This window comes from Ictidomys tridecemlineatus, chromosome 1 (assembly GCF_052094955.1).
Source record: "Ictidomys tridecemlineatus isolate mIctTri1 chromosome 1, mIctTri1.hap1, whole genome shotgun sequence".
Lineage (NCBI taxonomy): Eukaryota > Metazoa > Chordata > Mammalia > Rodentia > Sciuridae > Ictidomys > Ictidomys tridecemlineatus.
Window position 1 is genome coordinate 221,068,430 of NC_135477.1, and position 26,997 is coordinate 221,095,426.

At 32.4% G+C, this 26,997-nt stretch overlaps 1 protein-coding gene across 3 annotated transcripts in view; it reads right to left on the minus strand.

The window, feature by feature from the left end:
• The window catches only part of Ddx4 (DEAD-box helicase 4), a 52,845-nt gene that overhangs the window by 16,809 nt on the left and 9,039 nt on the right, over positions 1–26,997 (minus strand). Inside the window, exons 4-15 of one of the 3 annotated variants that reach the window (XM_040273142.2) lie at positions 23,973–24,050; positions 20,613–20,690; positions 18,550–18,600; positions 14,726–14,785; positions 6,558–6,614; positions 5,475–5,555; positions 4,933–4,980; positions 2,964–3,011; positions 2,653–2,700; positions 2,315–2,457; positions 1,543–1,695; positions 239–393 (exon numbers count right to left, since the gene is read on the minus strand). In XM_040273142.2, the coding sequence (XP_040129076.1) occupies positions 239–393; positions 1,543–1,695; positions 2,315–2,457; positions 2,653–2,700; positions 2,964–3,011; positions 4,933–4,980; positions 5,475–5,555; positions 6,558–6,614; positions 14,726–14,785; positions 18,550–18,600; positions 20,613–20,690; positions 23,973–24,050 (1,000 nt within the window). Of the gene's footprint in view, positions 1–238; positions 394–1,542; positions 1,696–2,314; positions 2,458–2,652; positions 2,701–2,963; positions 3,012–4,932; positions 4,981–5,474; positions 5,556–6,512; positions 6,615–14,725; positions 14,786–18,549; positions 18,601–20,612; positions 20,691–23,972; positions 24,051–26,997 lie in introns of all 3 variants that reach the window. The other 2 variants (XM_040273141.2, XM_078016392.1) reach the window with 2 other exon arrangements.

The window sequence follows — 26,997 nt, forward strand, 5'->3', positions numbered from 1 at the left end:
AGCTACCACAATAGACCAATATTTTCACTATTTTCTTATTTCCTGCATCTATTACTAATTTTAAATAGTTATGTTTCTTTTAAAAAATAAGAATTTCATAAGTAAAATTATAAAAAGTATACTTCAATCAAGTGATGCTAAAAATTGCATGAGAATGCTATTACTGAATTCCTTCCAAGAGTGAGAAAAAATTCTAAGTAAAATTATTTTTTGAATGACATTTGTGGATTATACTTACCCAAAAGAAAATTTTCTGGCTTCCAAATAAATCTGGTTGATCAATTCTCGAGTTGGTGCTACAATAATACACTCTGGTTCCTGCAGTTCTTTAAAACGACTGGCAGTTATTCCATCACGCATCATATGAGCCAAAATGGGCAAGAGAAAAGCTGCCTAGGAGTTAAATTGCCTAATTTATAAACTTATAGTGCATCACTTTTGTCCCTACAAAAAGCTATTCCTCATGCCCTTGTAGCCATTAAGATTATTCTTCCATCTTGCTGTTAAATTAGGGATGAGAAATGACAACAATGTCAACCAGTTAACATTTAGGTCTCTAGGCTCATATTATACAACATAAAATATTTGATAAAATTAATCATCACATCAAAATATTTTTCAATCTTTTAAGAAAATAAGCATACCCATATGTACACAGATCAACATTAATTTACTTATAAAGGGAAATGTAGGTATAATTTGATGCCAAATTCTATCAGTTATTACTCCTTTGGGAGAAGCAAAAAATTATCAGGAGGTCCATAGGCAGAGCAAAAATTTGAAAATTATCATTTGGATCACTACATACATTACCCTACTGAAAAGTTACACTAGACAAGAGAAATTTTGTGTTATAGTTTCTCATTTAAGCAAATAAGACTAAAATCTACCTCCAAAGCCATGTTTAAGTCACTCATCAGTTGCTATGTTATACAATGCTTCTATATTCCCTTCCATTCTGATGTGGAGACTGATTAAGGCTAAAATGGTATGAACCAGGACTCTATAATCCTGGAAATAATAGTCTCATCTCATGACACCCAATTTAACAAATAAACCTTCCAGAGTAATCCTAAAATCAACTGATCTCATCTTATTTCTTTTAGAAATGATCTGAGGTCATTTATACTGTGGACAATGCATATAGTTGTTTCTCATTCTTTATTCTTTTGACTCCAAGATTATATCATATATCACAAATTATTTTCTGTCTCTCACAATGCTTTATACCTCTGGTGCCTTCACCTTCAATCCTTTTGTTTTAGATACTGGTAAGTACCAGAATGAGTTGAACACACTTAGAAGTAGATTAAGCACCCATGAAATTCAACACTACTTTAGAAATAATTCAAAACTCCTTTAGACGTATATAAAACCAGAAATCAGAAATGAAAACATGAATATTTATGATAGTTCACTGAAATTACCTATAAAACTTCTATTGAACAAAAGAGATTCAAGCTATTTCAGAAGAACCAAAGAACCAACAAAAATAAATAAAGTTTGGATAAAGGGCAAAACACATTTGGGATAATGACTTACAGTCTTCCCAGACCCTGTCTGAGCACAAGCCATCAAATCTCGTCCTGCCAGTATAATAGGAATACTATATTTTTGCACAGGAGTTAGTTTAGTATAACCAGCTTTAGCAATGTTGTTATTCAATGTCTGACAAAGATTAGCTTCTTCAAAAGTCTAAAAAGAAAAAAGAAGCAATGAATTAATCCATATCATACATATGTCATTCATAAACATATTCCATTTGAAGCAGTTTTCCATTTTTATTAATTCCACTTTTAATACTAAAGTTAACAATACGTCCCCACTCAAAAGTAAACATTCAGAGCCTATTGATTATTACTGAATAGCATTAGAAGCTTTACCCAAAAACAGTGGTTCTAAAAACTTTTTCTGCTCCTTTAAAAACCTGTGTGAAATGAAAAACTAATCAGTAACAAGGGCTCATTACTACAATTAATAGAACATACAGGTGTCCCCAACTGTCTTTAAAAAAAAAAACTCACTCCAAGATAAACTTCTCTACACACTTAGTATGGAAAAATATTGAATCTCTAGAAAAAGTATCCTTTTTTAGCAAATTTTTAAAAATTCCCATTCTGATACGGAAATTTTTAAAATTTCCATGTCACTCTGTTTTGACATAGCAATTAATTCTACTGAAGACGATAGACATGGTTCTAAATTTCCAAAGACATTAAAAACTAAAAGTGAATTTTTGTATTATCAATTTAATAAACATAACACATAATTCTAAATCAAAGTTTGCTACATAATACAGAAACAATACACTTACCAGAATTGCTGGTGGTGCATCATGTCCAGACACTTCTACAAGAATAGTATCATATTTGTCAAAGTTTATGCCTGTCTGATAATGTGCAAAGATGGAATCTTCATCTTCTGGTGGAGGAGGGGGTATGTAGGTCACTTTTGGGCCTAGAAATTCAAATAAAATGCAATTTATATTATACAGACTAAAAGAAAAAAATTAAAGGAAACAGATAAAAATCAAGTTTAAAATACTGTAGAACTTCATACTGCTTATCACTAAAGTTTCCACTGTTAGAATTTTAAAAATTTTACTCTTTTAAACATTTTACATTTGTACAGATCACACAAATATCAATATACCTTGAATGTCACCACTTTCTCCTCCTTCAGCTTCTGACTTCCAAGAATCTTAAAGGATCAAATAAAAAGAGAAATACTTTTAAAAACTTGGAGATAAAAGAAATCTCACTATAAAATCAAATACTTTTTTTAAAGAGAGAGATAGAATATTTTTAATATTTATTTTTTAGTTCTTGGTGGACACAACATCTTTGTTTATATGTGGTGCTGAGGATCGAACACGGGCCGCATGCATGCCAGGCGAGCACGCTACCGCTTGAGCCACATCACCCAGCCCTAAAATCAAATACTTTATCTAAAATAACACTTACTCTTTCCAGAGCCTGTTATTACTTCTTCATTTAAACCTTTGTAACCACCTGTTAAAGAAATTAATAGTGACAACTGGTCAAGATGAAAAGCTATGTGCATCTTTACTTTCAGTGCTTGTCCACAAAAAGGACAAATTCTGAAAATGAACAGGTATCTATAAAGCCCCTTCTCACAAATATCACTAGAGACAATTAAGAGAAATAAAATATTAAGCACATGCCTGTAATACCAGCAGCTCCGAAGGCTGAGGCAGGAGGACCACAAGTTCAAAGCCACCTCATCAAAAGCAAGGTGCTAAGCAACTCAGTGAGACCCTGTCTCTAAATAAAATACAAAATAGGGCTGGGGGATGTGGCTCAGTGGCCAAGTGCCCTTGAGTTCAATCCCCAGTAATAACAACAACAACAAAAAAAAAGTGAAATAAAATATTGGGGTTCAGTAATAAAGCACATTATACATTTTATGTTTCCTTAGTATTCAAGATGCTGATTTTAGGGGCTGGGGTTGTACCTCAGTGGTAGAGTGCTTGCCTAGCATGTGTGAGGCACTGGGTTCATTCTCAATACTGCATATAAATAAAGTTCCAATGACAACTAAAAAATATATTTTTTAAAAAATCGTGATTTTATACAGATGAGACTATGCTACCTTGTGCTGTTTCTGGGTATGACTATAACAGTGTTTCTAGAATAAACTGGCATCTAAATAAGTGACACAGAGAAAGATTCTCCATTCAGCCAAAGTGGTCAGGCACCATCCAATTTGCAGAGGGCCCAGAAAGAACAAAAAAGCAAAGGAAAGGCTAAATATGGCCACCCTTCTTCTACCCCTAGTTATCAGAAGTCTAGGTTCTCCAGCCTTTGGGTTCCAGGATTTGCATCAGAAGCCCCCCACCCAAATTCTGAGGCTTTTCGATTTGGACTGAGTCACATTATCAGCGTGGAGGTGGCCACTTCTCTATTTCCAATAATCATAAGAACCAATCCCCCTAATAAATTCTCATCCATACATCCATCTCTTGTTGGTTCTGTCTCTCTGAATAACCCTAATTAATCAACATGTGCCAAAAACCAACCTTGTAAGCAAGACAGTTTCACGAATTGATGGATTTTAAAGAGCAATCAGGCTTATTAATTTTCTTTTCTGTAAGTGACCTTCCTGATTTTTAGTTAACTACTCATCTACTGTGCCACTTTTAGGTATTATGACTGCATTAGATTCAAAAGCTAATCAGCTAATGACTTTAAAAAAAAAACATATGAGCTCTCTATTTCCTTTTTCTTTATGTCCACAGTCTTGTGTAAGGTCTTTCCTTCACATAAGATGGGTATATTTGTGGAAGATCTTTATCTATATTGAGGAATCCAAGAGGCTGGTAGAGGGGTCACTTTGCTCTCAGACTAATAATGACTACTGATAATCTTTCAATACATTAAACAAGTTTTACTGATTTATTAATCTGAAAACCATTTTTATTTTTATATGACATTTACATAACTATACCCTGAAAAAAATCTTCAGCATAAGAAATTGTATACACCGACTCTACCCCTTAGACCAAATAAAATATTTATTCCATAAGAAAAGCATATTTTAATAATGATTTATATATATGAATACATCTGAATATTTAACATCTGCACAATACCCTATCTTATAGTTATATTTCAACAATTATTTATTGATGAATTTTGGGTGATTTTCAGTTTTTACTTAGTATAAATGAAGACTCAATGAATGTCCTTGTATGAGTATTTATAAACATATCTATAGTACTTAAGTCCTATATAAGGAACTGCTAAATCAGAAAGAAAATATCCTATACATATTGAGGAACTCTCCAGTACAGGCTTTGTAAATTTATACTCTTCACAGTGTACAGAAGTATTAATAGTTACTTTAAACCAAAACTTAAATTTAGATTACAAAAATTTTAACCTTTGTCAGGTAAACCAAATAAGAACCTACCTCGACCACTTCCACTGCCACTTCTGCTTTGGTAAGTGTCACCATTACCTATAAGGCATCGTTTTGAAGAATATTTAGAGAAAATACAGCTCCCACTCAAGCACATCCACTATATTGCTATTTCTGTTCAATACACTGTAACTACTTAGGGTTCCCCATCCATTAACCCTCTTTTCTCTAGATTGAATTTAAACATTATTCTCATATGAACACTTTCATCAATAATTCTTTTCATTTTTTTCTTCAAATCACACAAATTATTTTCCCCTAACTTAAAAACTTTTTTTTGAAACCAAGCCAAACATCAAGGTATAATTCACATTTCAAATTACAAGAAATAAATCTTTTAATACAATGTAAAAGAAATAATTTACAGTGCACATATTTTATAGGGAAGGCAAAATGATTCATGTATTTTTGCCTAAAGATCTAAAACAGAGAAAATCAGGAACCAACCTAGTATAAATATGTATATTATATTTACTAATAATAGTGCTAAGGGCATATATGATTAGTATTGAGTAATATGTTTTATTTCTTACCTGCACCACTTAATGCTGGTCTTCTAGAACCAAAAAGGCTACCAGCCCTCTGTGTCCCCTCATCTTGGTCATATTCATTACCTTGATTTGGAGAAAATATAATTATATTACTTTAAAGAAGTTTTTAATCATTTAGTAAAAAGAAAAAGGGTCAAGTTATGGTATTAAAAATTAAAATATATGGGCTAAAATAGTTTAACAAGAATCAAAATGAGTATTTTTCAAAGTATTACAGAAAGGATTTCTCTATAAATTATATCCTTCAATTACAAATTACTGTTTTGAAAACATTTTATTTTAAACTTTTTTATAAAATAAGTTAGGGCCAATGCTATCTCAAAATATAAGCAAAAGATAAATCTCCTGCCAAAAGTAGCACTGTTAGTGCCCTCAGAAACTTCACACTGCATCATTTCACTGCTTATTCTCCAGCACAGCATCCCTACTCCCACCGTTGCCAAATCTAATCTTAACCAGCCCTATACAGACCTTTTGCTTGTTTTTTGTTTTTTTTAAAAAGTAGGACAATTTACTAATCTGTTTCACATTTATTAAATCATAATTGCAAATATTTGATGTTTTTAGCTTACAAAACCACTAATCTATAATCTTCTATTAGGAGACACATGTATTCCAACAGTCATTTATGAAGACAGCACCTTAGCTCTAAAAAATTATGGCTGGAGAAATTTTAAGGTAGAAAGCCACATTGGTTGAAGCCACATATGTTGAAATGTAGAGCCATACAGAAGGCCATCTACTGAAAAGGTAAGCCATATTACCAAGGCCCTAAAAAACTTAACAAAATGCAATACTAAAAAACTAAGTCACATAAAACTTCTGAAAAAATTCATATATTCCAATTTAACCAATATGTAATTATATCTAAAAATGATGTTATATGATATGGGTGATTAATTTACATAAGCCACTGTGCTAAAATATTTTCATTTAATCCTTATAACAACTTTATGTGATTTTTTAAAAATCATTTCCTTCTTAACAAATGAATCACACCATTTGTAATCCACTACTAACTTGGTCTTCCTAAACCAAATCCTCCACGGCAACCTCGGAAACTACCTCTTCCACCTCTTCTGGATGGCCCTGAAGCTTCCGAATCATTTCCATCTTGATAGCCTATAATATTAAAACACACACACACACACACAAGAACAACACAAAACAATAATAACAAAGAAATCTTGTGGACATGATAACCAGATTTGTTTTGCATAATTCAATAGCATTAAGTAAATACTCTTTAAGACATTAATGGAAGAAAAAGAAAAAAAGAAAAGCCAGAATTGATCATAAATGTAAAGACTTTACTAATATAAATAGATATGGCTATGAAGAGAAAAACCCACTGCTGGCTTTGAGGAACAAAACTAAATACGAGTAAAAGAAAAACTTGTTACTTAAAACACTGAAAGTTGCCACAAATGAACCATTAACTGAACTTCTACAACCTACAAAAGGATTAATTAATCATAGGCTTATATTTACTCCCAATAGACAAATACCTTAATCAAAGTACAGACCAAGTAGACACATATAAAATCTCAATTCCTGTTAAGCTATTCATTTTTAATTCAACTAAAAACCAACAGAACTATTGAACAGTTCAAGTAAAATTTGATTCTACCTAAGGCAAAACCAGATCAATTCTAAACCAAAGTGTCAACTAGACAGGAAATAAAGAAATTGAAAATGTTTAGTTTATGCATTTGCAACTATTCACACCTAAAGAGGATGCTCAATAAAAGTGTAAGTCCTATACATGCTACTTATTGACAGCAGATTGTGCATGTTTTAATAGCCTATTTTAAAATGACAGAAATAATTAAAAGTAGATTCACAGTTCTGCATCACCTAAACCTTACACTCCTCAATCTGTCAACAGTATATATCAAGTTGATTTTATATTCTAAATTACTTATTTGTGCTATTATAGTTTTTCATTTTTTTTAAGTTGTAGATAGACACAATGCCTTTATTTTTATTTATTTATTTATTTTATGCGGTGCCAAGGATCAAACTCAATGCCTCACATGCGTGAGGTAAGTGCTCTACCACTGGGCCACAACCCCAGCCCTGTGCCATTATTATTATTATTATTTTAGTTGTAGATAGACATAATACATTTATTTATTTGTTTATTTTTATGCAGTGCTAGGGATTCAACCCAGTGCCTCACGCATGCCAGGCAAGACTCTACCAGTGAGCCACAACCTCAGCTCCCATTATCTTTTAAGAAAGCTTGTCAGGGTATATCTGAATTAAAAAAAAAACAAGTTTATATTCTGGATTCTGTTTTTTAAGGTATAAGTTACTTTGTAAGAGTATAAAATATACATATAAAATTTGAAAATATAATAAAATGAAAATCACTTAGGTTGAACAATTTATATTTTATCTTCCATATTTGTTAAGTACTTTCACATTTTACATTTACAAGTTAGAAATTTCCTCAACTCTTTTGATTTGAATAATTCATCTGTTTAATCTGTCTAACCCATCCACTGTTTTTTTATTTTAATCACTACTCTTTTTTTGTAAATACAAAATGAGTCCTTTTAAATCTACCTTCCCTGTCTTAGCCTGTATAATGCCTCAGCATCTTTCATATATATATATCTTAATACCCCCATAGAGAAAAAACTCACACATTTAAAGAAATATGCTCTTTCCCTTCAGAGTTGAAGCCTATTCTGAGTTATATAATAAGACTAATAACTAGAGATGAAAACAACATGAGTATTACATAGAATCAATTCTGCAAAGCCTTGTTTTCAGGGAAGGCAGAAAATCCCTGTATTCTACATAATCTTAAAAATTATCCTTGTTGAAATAAATAGGATGAAAGGAAAAATAAGATACAAAATTAAAAATAAATGAACTAGGCAAGGTGAGATGGCCCACGCCTCCCATCAGCTTGGGAGGCTGAGGCAGGCAGATCACAAATTCAAAGCCAGCCTCAGCAAAGGTGAGATGCTAAGTAACTCAGTGAGACCCTGCCTCTAAATAAAATATAAAATAGGGCTGTAGATGTGTCTCAGTGGCCAAGTGGCCCTGAGTTCAATCCTTTGTACCCCAAAAATAAATGAACTACAGCCACACTTTCAACACAAAAATCTGAAAAATTATGAATAAAGATGTCATAAAACATAGGCATATTTTTAACCTTATATAAAAATACAGATAGGAAGTATATATAATATATATCAAAATACATTATATCTGGGAAGATATCAACATAAAATGTAAAGTTAAACCATCCTTTAGGCTAACAATTCTAATTTTTAATGGCTTTGAAAAAAATATGACATAATATTTTTTAAATCTGGGTAGTAACATACAAAATGTTTGTAATAAAATATTCTTTACCATTCTGCATCATTGAAATATTTTGAAATTAACCACTTTTAATGCCATTTTCATAAAATAACACCAATTGTTGGAGGAGCAGTGATGCAGATCAAACCCAGAGCCTCCTACATGCCAGGTAGATATTCTATCACTGTTACACCCCCATTAGACATTAACATTTTTTTAAAGTAACAGGAGTCCTTCTGGAGGTATACTCTTAAGTTGTTGATGGACCTTTATTTTATTTATTTGTATGTGGTACTGAGAATCAAACCCAGTGCTTCACACACGCTAGGCAAGTAGTCTACCACTGAGCCACAACCCCAGCCCGCATTCTGCATTTTATAAGGGACCACTGACAATCTCTTATAATTCCAGAAGATGTTTGGTAACAATCTTCAGAAAAAAAATGTCTGGTTAAAAGAAATATGAACATATTTAAGAAAAGTACTTACCATAAATTTATTTAATGAGGTCAATATATAAACCTGTGATATATAAAATTCAATTGTTTTTAGACACTATCAAACAAATAAAATGGAAAAATGTGGTGTAATATGCATCACTACTAACATCAATGAACAAAGCAACTCCAGATTTTGACTACTCCAAAAAGGCAAGAAAAAAATGAACAAACTTCGGAATTTTTTCCAACTCTAATAATGAATCAAAGGTTTGCAACAATTCAGGGAACATTTAGGAAAAAAAAAAAGGAAATTTTGTAGCATTTTAACTTTTTGTCCCATTTCTTGGCAACTCCACCTCTAAGTTACATAACCAAAAGACTTAAAAACAGGGATTCAAATAGATGAATGTTCGATATTATTTTCTCAATGACCGAAAACAGAAAACAATGCAAGTGTCCATCAACAGATGAATGGATAAACAAAATATAGTAAAGATGTAAAATGGAATATTATTTCACCATAAAAAGGAATATAACTCTGATACATGCAACAACCTGAATAAACATTGAAAATATGGAACTAAATGAAATACGTTATACACAACAGGACAGATAATGTATAATTCCATTTGTAAGAAATACCTAGAACAAGCAAATTTTATAAGAATGTAGAATAGAGGCTACCAGAGATTGGGTATGGGGAGTTAACTGCCTCCCGGATACAGTGTTTCTCTTTGGGTGATGAAAATGGTAATGGTTGCACACACTGGAATGTACTTAATGTCACAAACTGTACACTTTAGTTAAATGGCAAGATTCTATTATGGTTTCACAAAAATAACAACTAAAATTTTTCCAAATCTAATTATATCAATCTACATACCCAAGAAGCTCAACTCAAAGGAAGATAAACCAAAACATATTGGCACCTAGACACATCTATATAAGAGCAACAAATGATGCTGAGAAAACTGGATATCCACAGGCAAAATAATCACATCCAACTTCACACTATAAATGAAAATGAACTCAAAATGGATCAAAGATAAGAGTTACAACTACAAAATTTTGGAAAGAAACATAGGCAAAAATCTGACACCTCAGATTAGGCAACAGTTTCTAGATGACGCCTCAAAGCACAAGCAACAAAAGGGGGAAAAAAAAAGATAAATTAGACTGCAAAGAATGTCAAGTTCTGGGCTTCAGAAAATACAACAAGATGATGAAGACAACCCAAAAGAAGAGAAAATATCTGCAAACCATGTATCCGATGACATTCATATTGAGAATATGTACATAATCTCAGAACACCAAAAAAAATAAAATTACCCAATTGTTAAAATGATCTGAACAGGCATTTCTCCAAAGATTCACAAATGTCCAATAAACACACTGGAAAACTGCTCCACATTACAGTCACCATAAAAAGCAAATCATAACCACCACAATTAGTATTGGTAAGGGTGTGGAAAAACTGGAACCCTGATACATTGAGAGTGGGAATGTAAAATGATGCAACTGCTATGGAAAACAATTTGAATTGCTGGAACAATTGATTTTTTTCATTAAAAAGTTAAACACAAAAGTTACCATGTGTTCATATAAAAACTTGTACATAAATGTTTATAGCAATATTAGTCATGGAAGCAACCCAAATATCTTCACTGAAGAATAAACAAAATGTGATATATCCATACAGGAATATTATTCAGCCATTAAAAAGAATAAGTATTATCATCTACTTCACCATGGATAAATCTTGAAAATATTATGCCAAGCAAACTTGTGTGCCAGACACACAAGACCACATACTGAATTATTTCATCTACATGAAATATCTAGAATCAGCAAATCCACAGGAAGTAGACTAGAAGATATGGGGAGAGGGGCAAATGGGATTAAGTGCTAACCTGTATAAGATTTCTTTTGGGGGAGAAAAAAATGTTCTGGAAATAGTGAAAATAGTTTCACAATAGAATGAATGTATTTAAAACCACTAAGGTGTACACTTTAAAATGGTGAATGTTAGTAGCTAAGGTTGTGGCTCAGCAGTAGAGTGCTTACCCAGCATGTGAGAGGCACTGGGTTTGATCTTCAGCACTACATAAAAATAAATAAATATATTGTGTCCAGCTATAACTAAAAATATATATATAAATTTTTTAATTAAAAATGCTTAATGTTATATGAAGTGTTAGCTCAATAAAAATTATATGCATCACAAAATATCAAAAACTCAAGTATAGGAACATGTATGAGGACTCAGCAGTGAAAACTACAAAATATGGTTAGAAAACATTAAAGACCTAAATAAATGGGTAAATTCAGACTGAAAGACAGACAATAGCAAAAAAACTAATTCTCCTCAAATTAATCTACATATTCAATGTAACCCCCCCCAAAAAAATGCCATTAAGTTTTTACTAAGGTTTGAATGGCTGCCTCCCTCCAAAATTCACATTCAAATCCTAATTCCCAAGTTGATGAGACAGAAAGTAGGGGTCTTTAGAGAAGTGATTAGGTCTTGAGGGCTCAGTCCTTATGAACAGGATTAATGTTCTTAAAAAAAAAAAAAAAAAAAGCCCCAAAGAGCCGTTGTGTCCCTTTCATCATGCAAAGACAGAGAGAATGAGAATGCACAATCTATGAACACAGGAAATGAGTCCTCACCAGGCATCAAATCTGCTGGTGCCTAGATCTTGGACTTCTCAGCCTACCAAACTGTGAGAAATAAATTTATGTCACTTATAAATTGCCCTAATTGAAATATTTTATTACAGTAGTCCAAACCAAGTTTTTTTTCTAAAAATGAATAAGTTGATTATATCAAATGAAAATTGCAAAGGACTAAGAATAACCCAAGCAATCATAAAAAGCAGTAAACTTGGAAGATTTACACTACCAGATATCAGGACCTATTATGAAACTACTGTAATTACATTATGTAACAATGGAGCAAAAATAGAGGAAGTGATCACTTGAATAGAGCCAAGTTTAAAAACAGATACATATACTTCTGTTACTAGTTAAGGACAAAAGCAGCCTCTAGTATACACTGGAAGAAAGAGTCTTTTCAATAAGTGACATTAAGATAAATGGATATCCACCCATATGGAAAAAGCATACCTCAATTTTTATATAAAAATAAATTTCCAGTGACTAGGGGAGGCTGAGTCAAGAGGATTTCAAGTTCAAAACCAGGCTCAGCAACTAAGCGATGCCCTAAGCAACTTAGCAAGTCCTATCTCAAAATGAAAAATTTTAAAAAGGGCTAGGGATGTGGCTCAGTGATTAAGCTCCTCTGGGTATCAAAAAAAAAAAGGCACTAAACAAAGATAGTAAATTGTGCTTGATTAAAATGAAATGAATAACTTCTATTCAACCAAAAGACCTCCAACATAAATGCCATACAGGAATTATCTATACTATTCTTGAAACTCTTCTGTAACTTTTATCATTTACAAATAAAAAGGTAAAAATAAAGATGTCCAATAGAAAAATGGGCATGAGACTTAACACACTTCACAAGGTTCTGTCCAAATGGCAGTGCTCAACATTTCATTAGTATACCAAAAATTGCAAATTAAAAAAATAATAGGATACACAGCAGAATTGTTAAGACAAAAAAAAATGTCAAGTGCATTGCTAAGGATGTGGCAATATCTTAGTATAAACACTGAAAACATTTTTTAATTGTTATCAAAGCTAAAAAATACAAAGCCTGGTACCTACCAATTCTACTTCTGAGTATATACCAAAAGTCATCAAAATACTAGAAATACTTTTGTAATAGCACAAAACTAGAAGTAATCCAAATATTCATAATTAGAATAGTTGAAACAAACAATACTATACAGCAATGATAATGATCTAAAATTGTAAGCAATAATATCAGTGGATCTCACAAGATCTTAAGTGAAAGCCAGACACTTAACAGTATATACTGTATGATTCCCTTTATACTGAGTATAAAAACAGACAAAATTAATCTACACTGCTAAGAAAAAGATGTAAACCGGGCTGGGGTTGTGGCTCAGAGGTAGAGTGCTTGCCTAGCATGTGAGAGGCTCTGGGTTTGATTCTCAGCACCACATATAAATAAATAAAATAAAGGTTCATTGACAACTAAATAAAAAGAATAAATTTAAAATTTTTTTAAATAATAAAGGTAAACCTTCAGGTGAGGTGTTGTAAGTGAAAATAAGTATGAAATGGGACTTCTGTGTGCTAGTAATTTCCATTCCCTGACCTAGATGCTGGTGAACATTAGGTGTGATTGATTTACCAAAAAATTACTGCATTATGTGCTTTTAATATGTGTACCTGTGTCATGCCATGCTTCACAATAAATATGCATTTACTAAGGGATCACTATATGCTAACTTAATACCCTCTCATATATGTCTACAGTGAATGGGAATCAGAAATACCCTGTAAAATGACTATGTCCCTGCTAATCACTCTACACTGGTCTTTAAGTCATAATCAAGCACACACATTTAAAAATGATTTTTGACTGCCTCACTTAAATATGAATCATACTAATTTAGTTAAAATAAATGTAAGCTATTCACTGTCCTCTGTAAACAATCAGAAATTTTAAAATCTAGGCAGTATTTTTCATTAATGTCAAGAATTGCTTTCAAAAAAAAGAATTTCAAAAAGATGGGTCTGTTTTTTCCTTAAACTTCTGTTCCACCCTAAGCAACTCAGCAAGTCCTATCTCAGAATGAAAAATTTTAAAAAGGGCTAAGATTCAATTCAGAAAACAGCCTTCCCTCATTCTGAAATCCAGTGCTAACTTCACTAGGGAAAGTCTACTATTCAGCCAGCTAACCATGTAATGGGAAAAACAATGTTCCCAAGTTGCAGCAAAACACTGATGCATCTAACTACTATGTTGTCCCAAACAGAAGGCCCTTTAATCATAGATCAACACATCTGTAGCAATTTTACAGTAACTTCACTATAGATTTTATGGGTTTTGTTGTTCTTTTGTCAACATATCTCCATATATAATTGAAAATTAAGTATGATAATTGTTATACGATTTCATCTCAAATTCATTAAAAGTAGAATTAGTAGAGTAAGGTAGAATATTGCTATACTTGAACAAAAACTAATCTAAAATTTCTTTTCTCCTCCAAATATCCAGCGACTCTATTCAAAGACAAACACATCCCCTATTCCATCTTAACCATGATAGAAATTTCACAACATCCCTGTTCTGTAATTTATAACACATTCTTGAAATCTCAGGGAAAAAATATTCAGTGATGTTAGAAAGTGGAAAAAGGGGCACCTACTGAATATTCTCGTAAGTATTATTAAATGCTCAAAACATATGCACCAAGGTATTTTTCTTAAAGGGTTTTACCACCAGAATTTTTCTTTTTCAACTTCTCTAAAAATCAGTTTTATCAGTTTAGTATCCCTGTCTCAAGTATAAATTGTTCCAAAACACTATCCTTACCGCCTCTCTTGGAAAACCCTCTGCTCCGTGTTTGATTATCTTCACAGTCATTAGTAGACTCTTGAATAAAAATTAAACATGTGAATAGCATCCAAATAATTTCCTTTAGAAACATAATATCTAAATAACACTGTCACAGATAAATTAGTATGAAAACAAAACATTTTCATAAAACATTTTAATTCTTGAAATAATTTTTCTAATATTCTTTTTTTACTTGTAGATGGACACAATACCTTTATTTTATTTGTTTTTATTTTTATGTGGTGCCAGGGATCAAACCCAATGCCTCATGCATGCTAGGCAAGTGCTCTACCATTGAGCTATAACTCCGGCCCCTCTTGAAATAATTTTAACAATGGAAAGTTACATTTTAATTCTTGAAACATTTTAATAATGGAAAATGCCTAATGTTTCTAAATATTATTCATTAAGTATATAATTGAAAACTCACTATTTTCCAAGTATTATCCTAGTAAAAACAAGCCCCAAAATAAAAATTTCATAACAGTTATCTAAACAGTTATCAAGTGACTCTCAAATGTGAACCACAGACCACTAGAAACACATGACTGTTTTATTTATGATCTTATTTTTCTCTCATTTACCATTTTTAAAAACTGAGAAACTGATGCTTTATTATATATACATGCCCACTTCTCATTCATCCTAATGAAATAATTTAAGGACATCCTGGCTTTTCTATTTATAACAATATTATCAAGTAACATTAAAACAGGATTTTTAGGGTCTGGGGTTGTGGCTTGGTGCTAGCATGTGTGAGGCACTGGGTTGGATCCTCAGCACCACATAAAAATAAATAAAATAAATATCTATCAACAACTAAAAAAAAAGAAGAAAATTTTTTAAAAAGCGGGGGACGCATTTTTAACAATGGAATGAGGCTCCCTAGGAGTTACCTGGAGAATTAGTCAGACATAAATGCACAGGCCCTACTCCTAGAGTTTATTCCAAAAAAAGTAGAGTGACAATAAGATATGAGTGATTTTTCAAAATTTAAAAGTTCTAAGCTTTCCTGAAGATTCCAACAAAGTCACTTTGAGAACTAGCTATGGTTTCAAGAGATCTTTGTAGCCAGGAACCTATAATCCCAGCAGCTCGGGAGGCTAAAGCAGGAGGATCCTGAGTTGAGCAAGCTGGTGAGGTCCAAAGTAACTCATTGAGACCCTGTCTCTAAATACAAAAAGGGCTGGGGATGTGGCTCAGTGGTTAAGCACCATTGGGTTTAATCCCTGATACCCCCCAAAAAAAGAAAGAAAAAGAGATCTTTGTACATGTAATTAATGTTTAATAACTGAAAACTTTAATAGCGATGATATAAAGTAACCAAATAGTTTGTAGGCTATCAGCAAAATTCCTGTGTAAAAGCACTATCTATTTAATGTTTTAATTTTACCAAAAATAATAACTGAGAGGTCTAGTTACAGGCTATTTGAGCTGTGGCAGACAACTGACAAGTGTTCCTAAGGAGTCATCTAACAAGACAACTTCTTGGAAAAGATTTAATGTAAGGGAGATAAGCAGAAAATGAAGAATTTTAGAAGGTTGGCCCTAAAATAATGATGATAAATAACATTTGTTGCCTTAAAGAAAAAATGATACTGATTAATTTGGAATCTGGCAAGAATAAAGGAGTCTTACATACATTCTTTGACCAACTATATCCCTAAAACAAAGCTATATTTATTTTGACTACCCTGGGAAGTGAAACAGAATAATGACCTTCAGAGAAGTTGGATAAAGGATATATGAAAACTCTCTGTACTATTTTGGCAACTTCTTGTGAATCAAACTATTTCAAAATAAAGTTATTATATGAAAAGAAAAAAATCTCTATAGAGCTAGAAGATAAAGCAAAGAAAATGAGATAATGAATGTAAAATTAGTTATAATCTATCATATAATATAAAAACAATAACCCAATAGAACTTAGTATGTATATAGCATTGTTCTAAATGCACCTATTTGTATTAATTAATTAAGTTTTAATTTTAACATTTAATTTTTTAGGCAGGGTCTTGGCTATGGTATCTAGGCTAGCCTTGAACTCCTGGGCTCAAACAATCCTCCTGCCACTACATCTGTTGTTTTGTACTAATTTTCTTTTTCCCAGAGCTGAGGATCAAGCCCAGGATCTCACATATGCTAAGCAAGCACTCTACCACTGAGCTAAATCCTAGCACTGTATCAGTGTTTTAAATTCTCACAAAAACCTTATGAAGTATAATTCTAAAGAAAATGAAATTTTAAAAAAGGTTCAACGCTTTATCCAAGGTAATACAACTGTCAGGAGATGGATCTGGGTCTCATATCTAGGGTTTCCAACTCTAAAACCTGAACTCCTTATCACTACATTATACCAGCCTAGGAAAACTAGACAACAGGGGAAAAAAACAGCCAAAAAACATTATGTATATACAAGTAAAAACTTCTACCATGATCTCCTCCTGAGTTTGTCAAAACTTTTAGAAACAAAAGAATATGAACTATTTATATTATTTTTTCTTTTAGGGTAACTAAGAATGAAAACAGAAGAAAGTGAACCACTATGGAGAAAAGTCTGGGAGAAACTGGAATATGTGCTCATATGTTCTTTGGCCTACCATCTCTAGGAAGGAGTGAACTGGGATAACTGAATGATCTTGGGATAAGTGGAAATAATCATAAACATTCAGTGGGTTAAAAGTTGGGAGGTTAGAATAGAAACAGTAGAAACAGTAAAGAAAAACATGGGTTTTTTTTTCTATAATAAATACTAGTTCTGTTACGTATGTTTTCATTTAAACAGAAAAGGAAAAAAGCAAAGAGAACGAGACTGGGAATAGTTTGAGATATTTAAATACAACCTCATTTCAAAAGAGTTTTTAAGTAATCAGGTCTAGTCTTTGAGTTTAGTAAGATCAAGCCTCAAACTTTATTCTCCCCACTTTGGTACTAGGGACCAAATCCAAGGCTTTATTTCTGTTAGACAAGCACTCTACCACTGAACTATATTTCTAGCCTAAGCCTCAAACATTTAATGAAGAAAAACAAGACAACCACAAATGTATCTGATACTGAGTTTTGTCTTTTCTTTCACATGAATTCTTACTTAATCTGCCTAACAACCTATAAAATGGGTGGTGGTCTTCATTCTACAGAATATAATACTATGACTTTAGAAAGATTAAGCAATTTATTCTACCATCATTCAATTAGCAAGTAGCAAATTACTCCAAAGTGTTTTATGCTATAAAGATTCTACTCAGTGGTTATCAAATAAAGGATATATCATAATCATGAGGGATGCTTTTAAACACAAGTTCCAAAGCCTCACCCAAATATTCACAATCATTTTTAGGAAAGCAATGTTAATTATGTCTATATTCTGATAACATTATTCTATTCTCCCAAACCAGAATGTCAGTACCTTTGACAAAAATGTTTTTTTAACTTCAGCAGTGATTCACGAATCTCAGACTTAAGTGTAAATGGTCCCAAACTGTATTTATATATGGAGAGTAATTGTAATTCTGAATTTGCTCTTTCTACTATCCCATTTTTTTTCTAAAGGTAGCACAGCATTCAAAAGTTGAACTCTCAGATTTACTGAGGCAGGCGGCACTAGGCCAAATTAGGCGGCCTGAATTCTTTATCTACAAACCAATAATTCTTTGGCAAGATCCACAGATATAGCTGCTTCATAAATAAAAACTGTCTTTAAACAAATTACATCTGGTCCAGATTAAAATACTTAATTTCTCTTTAGCATGTGCTCTTAATGTTAACACTTTTTGAAGTTACTACAAAAACAATGAACTTACCTTTCCAGAAACCAGAGCTATCACCTTCTTCAAATTTGTTATTTGAAAAACCTAAAAACAATATAAAATGAAACTTGCAAACTTTTGAAAGCAATTTCCTGGACTTCTATGCTTTAAAAATATCACCTTTGCAGAGACGAGTTATGGTATCCCTTTAAACTAAGATAAACTATATACAACTAACTATACATATAGATATTGAATGAGAATTCATTCAGGCTGTACTAAGATTTTTGCCTTGTGTCAAGTTTATCAGATCCATTATCTTACGGTCAAAAACACCTTTTTTTTTTAAAGCCAATTTTGTTTCACCAAATGTCCTATATTCCTCAGTGCGTACGTGGCAAGACAAGGGTAACAATATAACAACTATAAGCTTTCTTTTCAAAATACAAAAAAAATTTTAAATTTTACAAATTAACTCACAATTTCTTCATCTACCAAAAGACAACTAAATTATAATCCAATGCATGATAATTTTTCCCTTCTCAGTAACATGGAAATCCTGTTAATTTTTCTAGTTTATGATTTAACAACAACAACATCTTTCATCAAGATTTGCTTTCAAATTTATCATTTCATAAACACCTATGTCTAAGATTTATACATCTCTGGAGCATAAAAGAACGTCTTTAAAATTAATTTAAGGAAAATTCATCCATAATCTTCCATAAAACTAAAAAATGTTGAATCTTAATAAAATTACCTTTAATGCAAAAATACTCAGGGAGTCAGGCATGATGTGAAGTTTAGGACTACAGTCTCGGCTATTTGAGAGGTTAAGGCTATAATAGGCTGATCACTGGAGCCTATGAGATTGAGACCAGCCTGGGCAACATACCATAACCCCCATTGTCAAAAAAAGTAAAAAAAAAAAAAGATACATACCTTTAAAATTAAATGTCAATATGGAATGCCTGCCAATTGGTATGTAAATGAAAAAATACTTAAGTATGTTACATTTGGGCTTCCATTAATACAAGGACTAACTAATTACTGTTTAGATAGCTACCCAATTTGAACACAAAATTGTGTGTGTGTGTAGTCACTTAACATCTCTCTTTTATTATTATTATTATTATTATTATTATGTTGTTGTTGTTGTTGTAGTTCGACACAATACTTTTATTTCACTTACTTATTTTTATGTGGTACTAAGGATCAAACCCAGGGTCTCACACGTGTGAGGCAAGCACTCTACTGCTGAGTCACAATCCCAGCCCCTCACTTAACATCTCTTAATATTACTAAACAAAATCTAAGGTCCCTTCCAGCAATAAAATTCCATAAAATTTTAATACAAAGCTAGTATATAAAAACCAGGTACCCTATAACCTTGCTATATGATTGAATAACAGAAGAATTTTTCCTGGAACAGATAGATATATTATCTTAAAATATATAAAGATAATCTCTAGAGAAAGAATATAGTTCCACAAAATCTAATTTGAATTATTTCACTCATCTAAATATTTGCAGTGTTTGAAGATGCTTGAGAAAAGACTATATTCTAAAACCTTCTACAAGTGCTGCTCCCTCCTCATTCTTCCTCTAAGAGAAGTCAGTGCTAAGTTTCCCAAATCTTGGGAAAGTCTCTCACCTACACATTATTAGATTTGATCATAAATTCTGCCTGAATTATACTTTTTTTAAGTTCTTAAGGAAAAAATATAATTTCAAACTACTGGTTGCTGGCTCAACTAAAAATGAGTACTCAGAATCGTCTAAAATGGATTTCTTGGTAGAGGTTGGCGAGTATTAAAGAACTGAGATTCATTGAGTAGGATAAATCCATCTGAAGAGAAGTTGCAACAAGGAACATGGCTGTTTGGGGGAGCAGGAGACAGTTAAAAAAAAAATGCATGAACATCCAAAGCAGCACAAACTGCTATTTTAAACTACAACTACAAAAGTAAAAGCACTCACTTTCTTGTGATCCTCATAAATTCTTGAAAAAGACAAATATTTTCTATGTATATTAGAGGGAATTATGAACCAAAAAACTGAAAATTTTGAGATTAACTCAAGTTTTTATTATTAAGGTATCAGAAGTAAATACCTACCTCTGTTTCCAAAACCTTTTCCAACTCCAAAACTGCCCACTGTGGGTGTATTCTCTCTTTTATTAGACTCGCCAGCATCTGAAAAATTTAGACAAACTGTTTAACATAAAATTAAGCACATCAGTGGTGGCATATGCCTGTAATCCCAGTAACTCAGTAGACTGAAGCAGGAGAGTAAACACAGTCAAAGCCAGCCTCAGTAACTTAGTGAGACCCTAAGCAAATCAGCAAGAGCCTGTCATTGATGTGGCTCAGTAGTTACCCCTTTAAACTAAGATAAACCATATACAACTAACTATACATACAGATATTGAATGAGAATTCATTCAGGCTCTACTAAGATTTTTGCCTTGTGTCAAGTTTATCAGCTGCACTTAGAAAAAGACAAAAAATAAAAAATGGGGATAAAATAAATCTTTGGGGTAAAGGGATTTTTCAAGGACAGGAAAAGAACAGTATAAGAACTTAAAATTAATTGCAGCTTTTTTAAAAAATAACAAAACCAATATACAAACATAAATCTACTGCTAGTGAAATACAGGTTTCTACTATTTGTTATGTTACTGGAGTCCTTTAACCAGAAAACAAATTTCATGATTTTGTATATGCTGAATGTTCACCTTGACAGACCTTGTTATTATACTCTGTCCCTGTGAGAGTTATTGCTATTGAAAACTTTTTACTCTTATTCTGATTTTTAACTGCTCTATTTATTAATAATATTAATACTAGTAAAATTAAAATTAGGGACTAAAGAAAAGCAGCTTTCAATACCACTCAACTTCACATCTTCTTGTGTCTTACTACTATTTGCCTATATTAACATTTGTAGCTTTATTTCCCACTGCATAATTCTGAACAATCAACATTTTAAATCACACCAAATAAGTTCTCCTACTTCACACTGTGAACTTCTAGTATTGTGTACTTTCATACATGCTGTTCTTTTGGAATAGTATTCCTTGCTTTCCTAGTTTTCCTACTAGAATTCTTTTCATCCTTCAGAAGATCAATTTTTCTGTAAAGCCCTTCAGCACTCCAGTCATAATCCTTCTTCCACATTCTCAATAACAAACTATCTGTACCTCTTTTTAGTAATACTTCTTTTCACATATTTCTGTACCACTAAATTATAAAAATCTTGGCCAGGCACCATGGCATACACATGTAGTTCCAGCTACTCAGGAGACTAAGGCATAATCACTTGAGCCCAGCAATTTAAGACCAGTCTTAGTAATATAGTAAGACCCCATCTCAAAAACAACAGCTACTTAAGGGCAGAAATGCAATGTCAAGGAGCATAGAAGATAAAAAAAAAAAAAACTGAGAAAGAACAAGAGGAAGGAAAGAAGAACCACTAGAAACTTCCAAAACAACATAACTGACATTCTAAAATATCACCAGGAAAATTTTATCTATTCCCTGTGATTCTTACAAATTACTGTACCTATCTCTATAATACTCTCTGAAATTCCTAAAATCAGTGCAAACTTGTATACGTCCGACTGAGTATTTTCATCAGATCTTAAAGATGTATGTGATTCAAGAATTTAAAGCTGCTTAGCCATACTCCACAGAACATAAAAAGTGAATGTTAGGTAATTAAGACAATTTTTAAAAACACTTCACTAAATGTACAACTTATACTCAGAAAAATTACCAGAGATTGAAGCAATATGTCAGACAAATTATAAGGAAAAGAAGTAATACTCGTGGATCTAGGAATTTCTGATTGTATATATAGTATAAAAATAACTTTTTAAAGTACTGACATTCAGAAGAGTTCTCATCAGGATTTAATGTGTATTTCAACTTTAAATATATAAAAATGATTTGTGATAAAATCTAAGTGGTGGTTTTGTCACTGAAAAGGGATCTATTCAACAACAGAAGTCTACATCAAAAAGTATCACATAAGTTCTTCAAAAATTATAATTTTAAAATTATCTAAATATATTAACATATTAAAATATTAAATATTAAAATATTCTTAAGTATACTATTAAGGTATTTATTATTTTTATTGTTAGTAATAGTTAACAAAGCCCACATCTGAACCTCTTGCGACAATTAATTACATGATCCAAATGAGCATACCTTGACATGTAAGCTTTAAAAGCAAGATATGTATGCATATTTAAAATATAAATTAAGTCAACTAGAAGGGCCATATCCAAATATAAAATTCAAATTTGTGTTCATTGTATCTAAATAGAAACTATGTTTTCCAAATGTCAAATGAAATAACACATATTAACTTTTAGATTCCAATGATGAAAAAGGAATTGGAAATATAATAAAATCTTTCAAAAATAAATTTAAGGAGAAGTATTATGCATGTTTAAAAGTACTAAATAGCCCTAGCTATGGAATCCCCTAAAAAAATAATTTTTTTTTGTATCAGAAATTAAACACAGTGGTCCTCTACCACTGAGCTACATCCCCAACCCTTTTTTTATATTTTGAGACAGAGTCTTGCTAAGTTGCCCAGGCTGGCCTCAATCTTACAATCCTCCTACCTCAGTCTCCCAAGTCATTAAGATTACAGGAATTAGCTACCATGCCAAGAAAGTCATACAGATTTTTAATTTGAGTTTCTAATTATGTTATTGCACTATAAAAAATGATTTAGAATATTTTCAGCATTTTACTATGAAGTCTAAATAAACGAATTATAGGAAGGTATCTCATTGTGTTACCAGCTGTCAAATAAAATGTTGGCAATTCTAAAAGTAAAATTTAAGAACCCAAGCTTGGTAAAATAACCTCATAAACCTAATACTAATGAACTAATAGAAATGTTTCCCATAATGCCTTTTCTTAAGAAATACAAAACTCACGCCTGTAATCCCAGCTCAGGAGGCTGAGGCAGGAGGATGGCAAGTGCAACCAGCCTCAGTATCTTAGCAAGGCCCTGAGCAAACTAGTGAGACCCTGTCTCAAAATTAAAAAGATGGTTAAGCACCGCTGGGTTCAATCCCTGGTACCAAAAAATAAATAAATATATATAGATGATATATATCAAGAGTCCTCCTCATCTGGCTCTGTAAAGCTTTTTACATTCCTCCCATGTTAATTATAAGAAATTATAAGAATTATAAGAAATCAATAATCATAAATTAAGAAGAGACAGCTATGTGGAGCATCTGCCCAACCAATCTGTTAACTAATCTATCTGTCCAATCAATTTAATTTTGTCCTACTACCCCCCAAAGAAATAAAACAACAAAAAGAATATTTACATTTCAAAAAATGAACTCATTATCCCAAAAAAAACTACTATACATGGAGTTATAAAATACATGAAAGCCATTCTATTATCCAAAAGTCCAGGAGATTAAAGAAAAACAAAGATCTTACCTCTGTTTCCCAAACTCCTCCCTGAGGCAAATCCACTTCTCATGAAATGATCTCTTCGAGAAGGTCCATCATCCATTTCTAAAGCAAATGACATTTTGAAAGAAGTCAAACAATAAGTATTCAAGTAGTATGCAAATTGTAAGTCTCCTCAATGTGCCACATGTAGCAAAAGAGGAATTTTATATCGCAATAAGAAAGATGATGAAGAGTCTAGAAGAAAAATGGGCTAAAAATATGAATAGGTAACTCTCCAAAATAAAAAAAAATGGTGACTAAATTTCACTCATAATTCAAAACTGAAAATCAGAAGGAGGAGATAGCAATTTTCAACCACAGGACTGTTTTTAAATTTGCTAATACCCAGTGCTTTTAAATTTGCTAATATAACCAGAATATTCAAGGGCACACCTGAAACAAACATAAATCACACACTATACTGAACCAATCAATCTTGACTCTAAATTAAAAAGTATATACTTTTCTAAAGTACATTAATGTGAAGTAACAGAGACAGATACAAAGGGAGTTTTTGCTTGGTTTGAGTTGGTTTGGTACTGGGGATTGAACTGAAGGGTGCTTAACCTCTGAGTCACATCCTCAGCCCATTTTTTATTTTGAAACATGATCTCGCTAAGATGTTTAGGGCCTCAATAAGTTGCTGAGGCTGGCTTTGAACTTGTGATCCACCTGCCTCAGCATCCCAAGTAGTTGAGGTTACAGATGTGTACCACCACACCTGGCTAAAGATGTTTTTTATAAGCACAGATAATAGCAAAATTGAAAGAGAATAAAGAAATTAGTCATCCATAGAATGCTATGCACATTAGTTTCATAGAAATATGTAGCACTCAACATTACAGAACTTTCTTCCACAACAGAATGTTTATTTAAAAACCTAGGGCGGGGCGAAGCGGTGCATGCCTATACTCCCAGCTGCTCAGGAGGCTGAGGCATGAGGATTAGGAGTTTAAAGCCAGCCTCAGCAATGTTGAGGGGCTAAGGAACTCAATGAGACCGTGTGTCTAAATAAAATTCAAATAGGGCTGGAGATGTGGCCCAGTGGTTATGTGTCCCTGAGTTCAATCTCCAGTACCAAAATTTAATAATTAAATAAATAAATTTTTAAAACCTGCTATGCGGGCCACAAACATAACAAATTTCAAAAATTAATACCATATACACAAAAGGCTTAGAATCCCTTTATATCTGAAATGGGTTTTTTTTCTTCTTTTTTTTGGTGGGGGGGTGGGTACCAGGGATTGCACCCAACGCTGAGCCACATCCACAGCCCTTTTTTATGTTTTATTTAGAGACAAGTCTCACTCAGTTGCTTAGGGCCCCGGCTAAGTTGCTGAGGCTGGCTTTGATCTCTCAATCCTCCTGCCTCAGCCTCCCAAGTGACTGGGATTACAGGCATGCACCCCCAAGCCTGGCTGGAATTTTTTCTTTTTTAATGTAACAGTGTTTCATTAATTTAAGATATTCTGATGAAGAAAATTAGTTTGATAATAGCAACACTAACAGAAGTGACATTTGTGCATCAGTAGAGTGTTGTAATGTAAATCATTATGTCTTGGAAATCTAATTCCTAACATACAATCAAATAAACCAAACTGATCACCATGCTTCATTCATTTCCTTCAACCATTCAGTAAAATCTATTGTTTGACAAGAGAACCAGTTTATTCTATAAATCAATCATAGCAGAATCATAAATATTGTTACATTTTTTAAGCACTTCAACAGAACTCATAACTCAAAGAAATATATTACAATGGAAGTTTAAAACACTTAGAATCACCAAGTGTGGTAGCACACATAATTCCAACTACTTGGGAGGCTGAGGCAGAAGGATCATAAGTTTGAGACCACCCTCAGGACTCAAAGTCACTCTCAAAATAAAAAACAAAAAGGACTGGGGATGTAGCTCAGTGGTAAATTGCTTGACTAGCATGTGCAAGATTCTGGGTTCAATCCTAGAACCAAAGGAAAAAAAAAAAACAGAAAAGTTTCCAAAAATTAACTCACCAAAACTAACTTAAGAAATAATGCAAACACACATACACACACAGTTATCCTATAGAAATTCAATCAGACTTTAAATTTCTACATCAAGCCCAGAGAGTGTTTTACAGGAGAGTTCTATAAAACTGGCAAAAAGCTAATCAATCCAATATCATACACATCTTCTAGAAAATATACTATTCACCAATTTATTTCTGAAGGCTAGAATAACTCTGATATAACAAAACAGAAAAAAATTATAAGCCCCCCATTACTAACAGATACAAAATTTCAATATATTAGCTAACCAGACCCCACAGTAAATTGAAAGAATAAAATATTACTAGAGGGCTGGGGCTGTAGCTCCATTGGTAGAGTACTTGCCTTAGCACGAGTGAGGCTCTGGGTTCAATCCTCAGCACCACATAAAAATAAATAAAGGTACTGTGTCCATCTACATCTAAAAAACACTTTAATATCATGAGAAAGTTGGTTTTATCCCAGTATATAAGGGTATTTTAATATTAAATACCCTTTTTTAAAATTTTTAGTTGTAGATAAACATAATTATAGGATTGAATCCAGTGCCTCACACATACTAGGTAAGAATTCTACCACTGAACTACGAGCCCTAGAATACCTTTTTTAAAAGGTAATTTATAACAGATTAAAAATAAAAAATATTTAATTATCATAAAATATATAACACATTTTAAACCCTCAACAGCCAAATGTAGCTTGTAGCTATCATACTGAACAGTGCAAATGGATGATATTTCCATAATTTCAGAGAAATATAATAGCCAGGTGTGGTGGTGCACTCCTATAATCCCAGCAGCTCAGGAGGCCGAGACAGGAAGATCTCAAGTTCAAAGCCAGCCTCCCCAACTTGGTGAGACACCCAAGCAACTTAACAAGATACTGCCTCAAAATTTAAAAATAAGAAATAAAAAGGACTAGCAATATGGCACAATGGTTAAGTGCCCCTGGGTTTGATCCCTGATTTTAAAAAAAAAAAAAA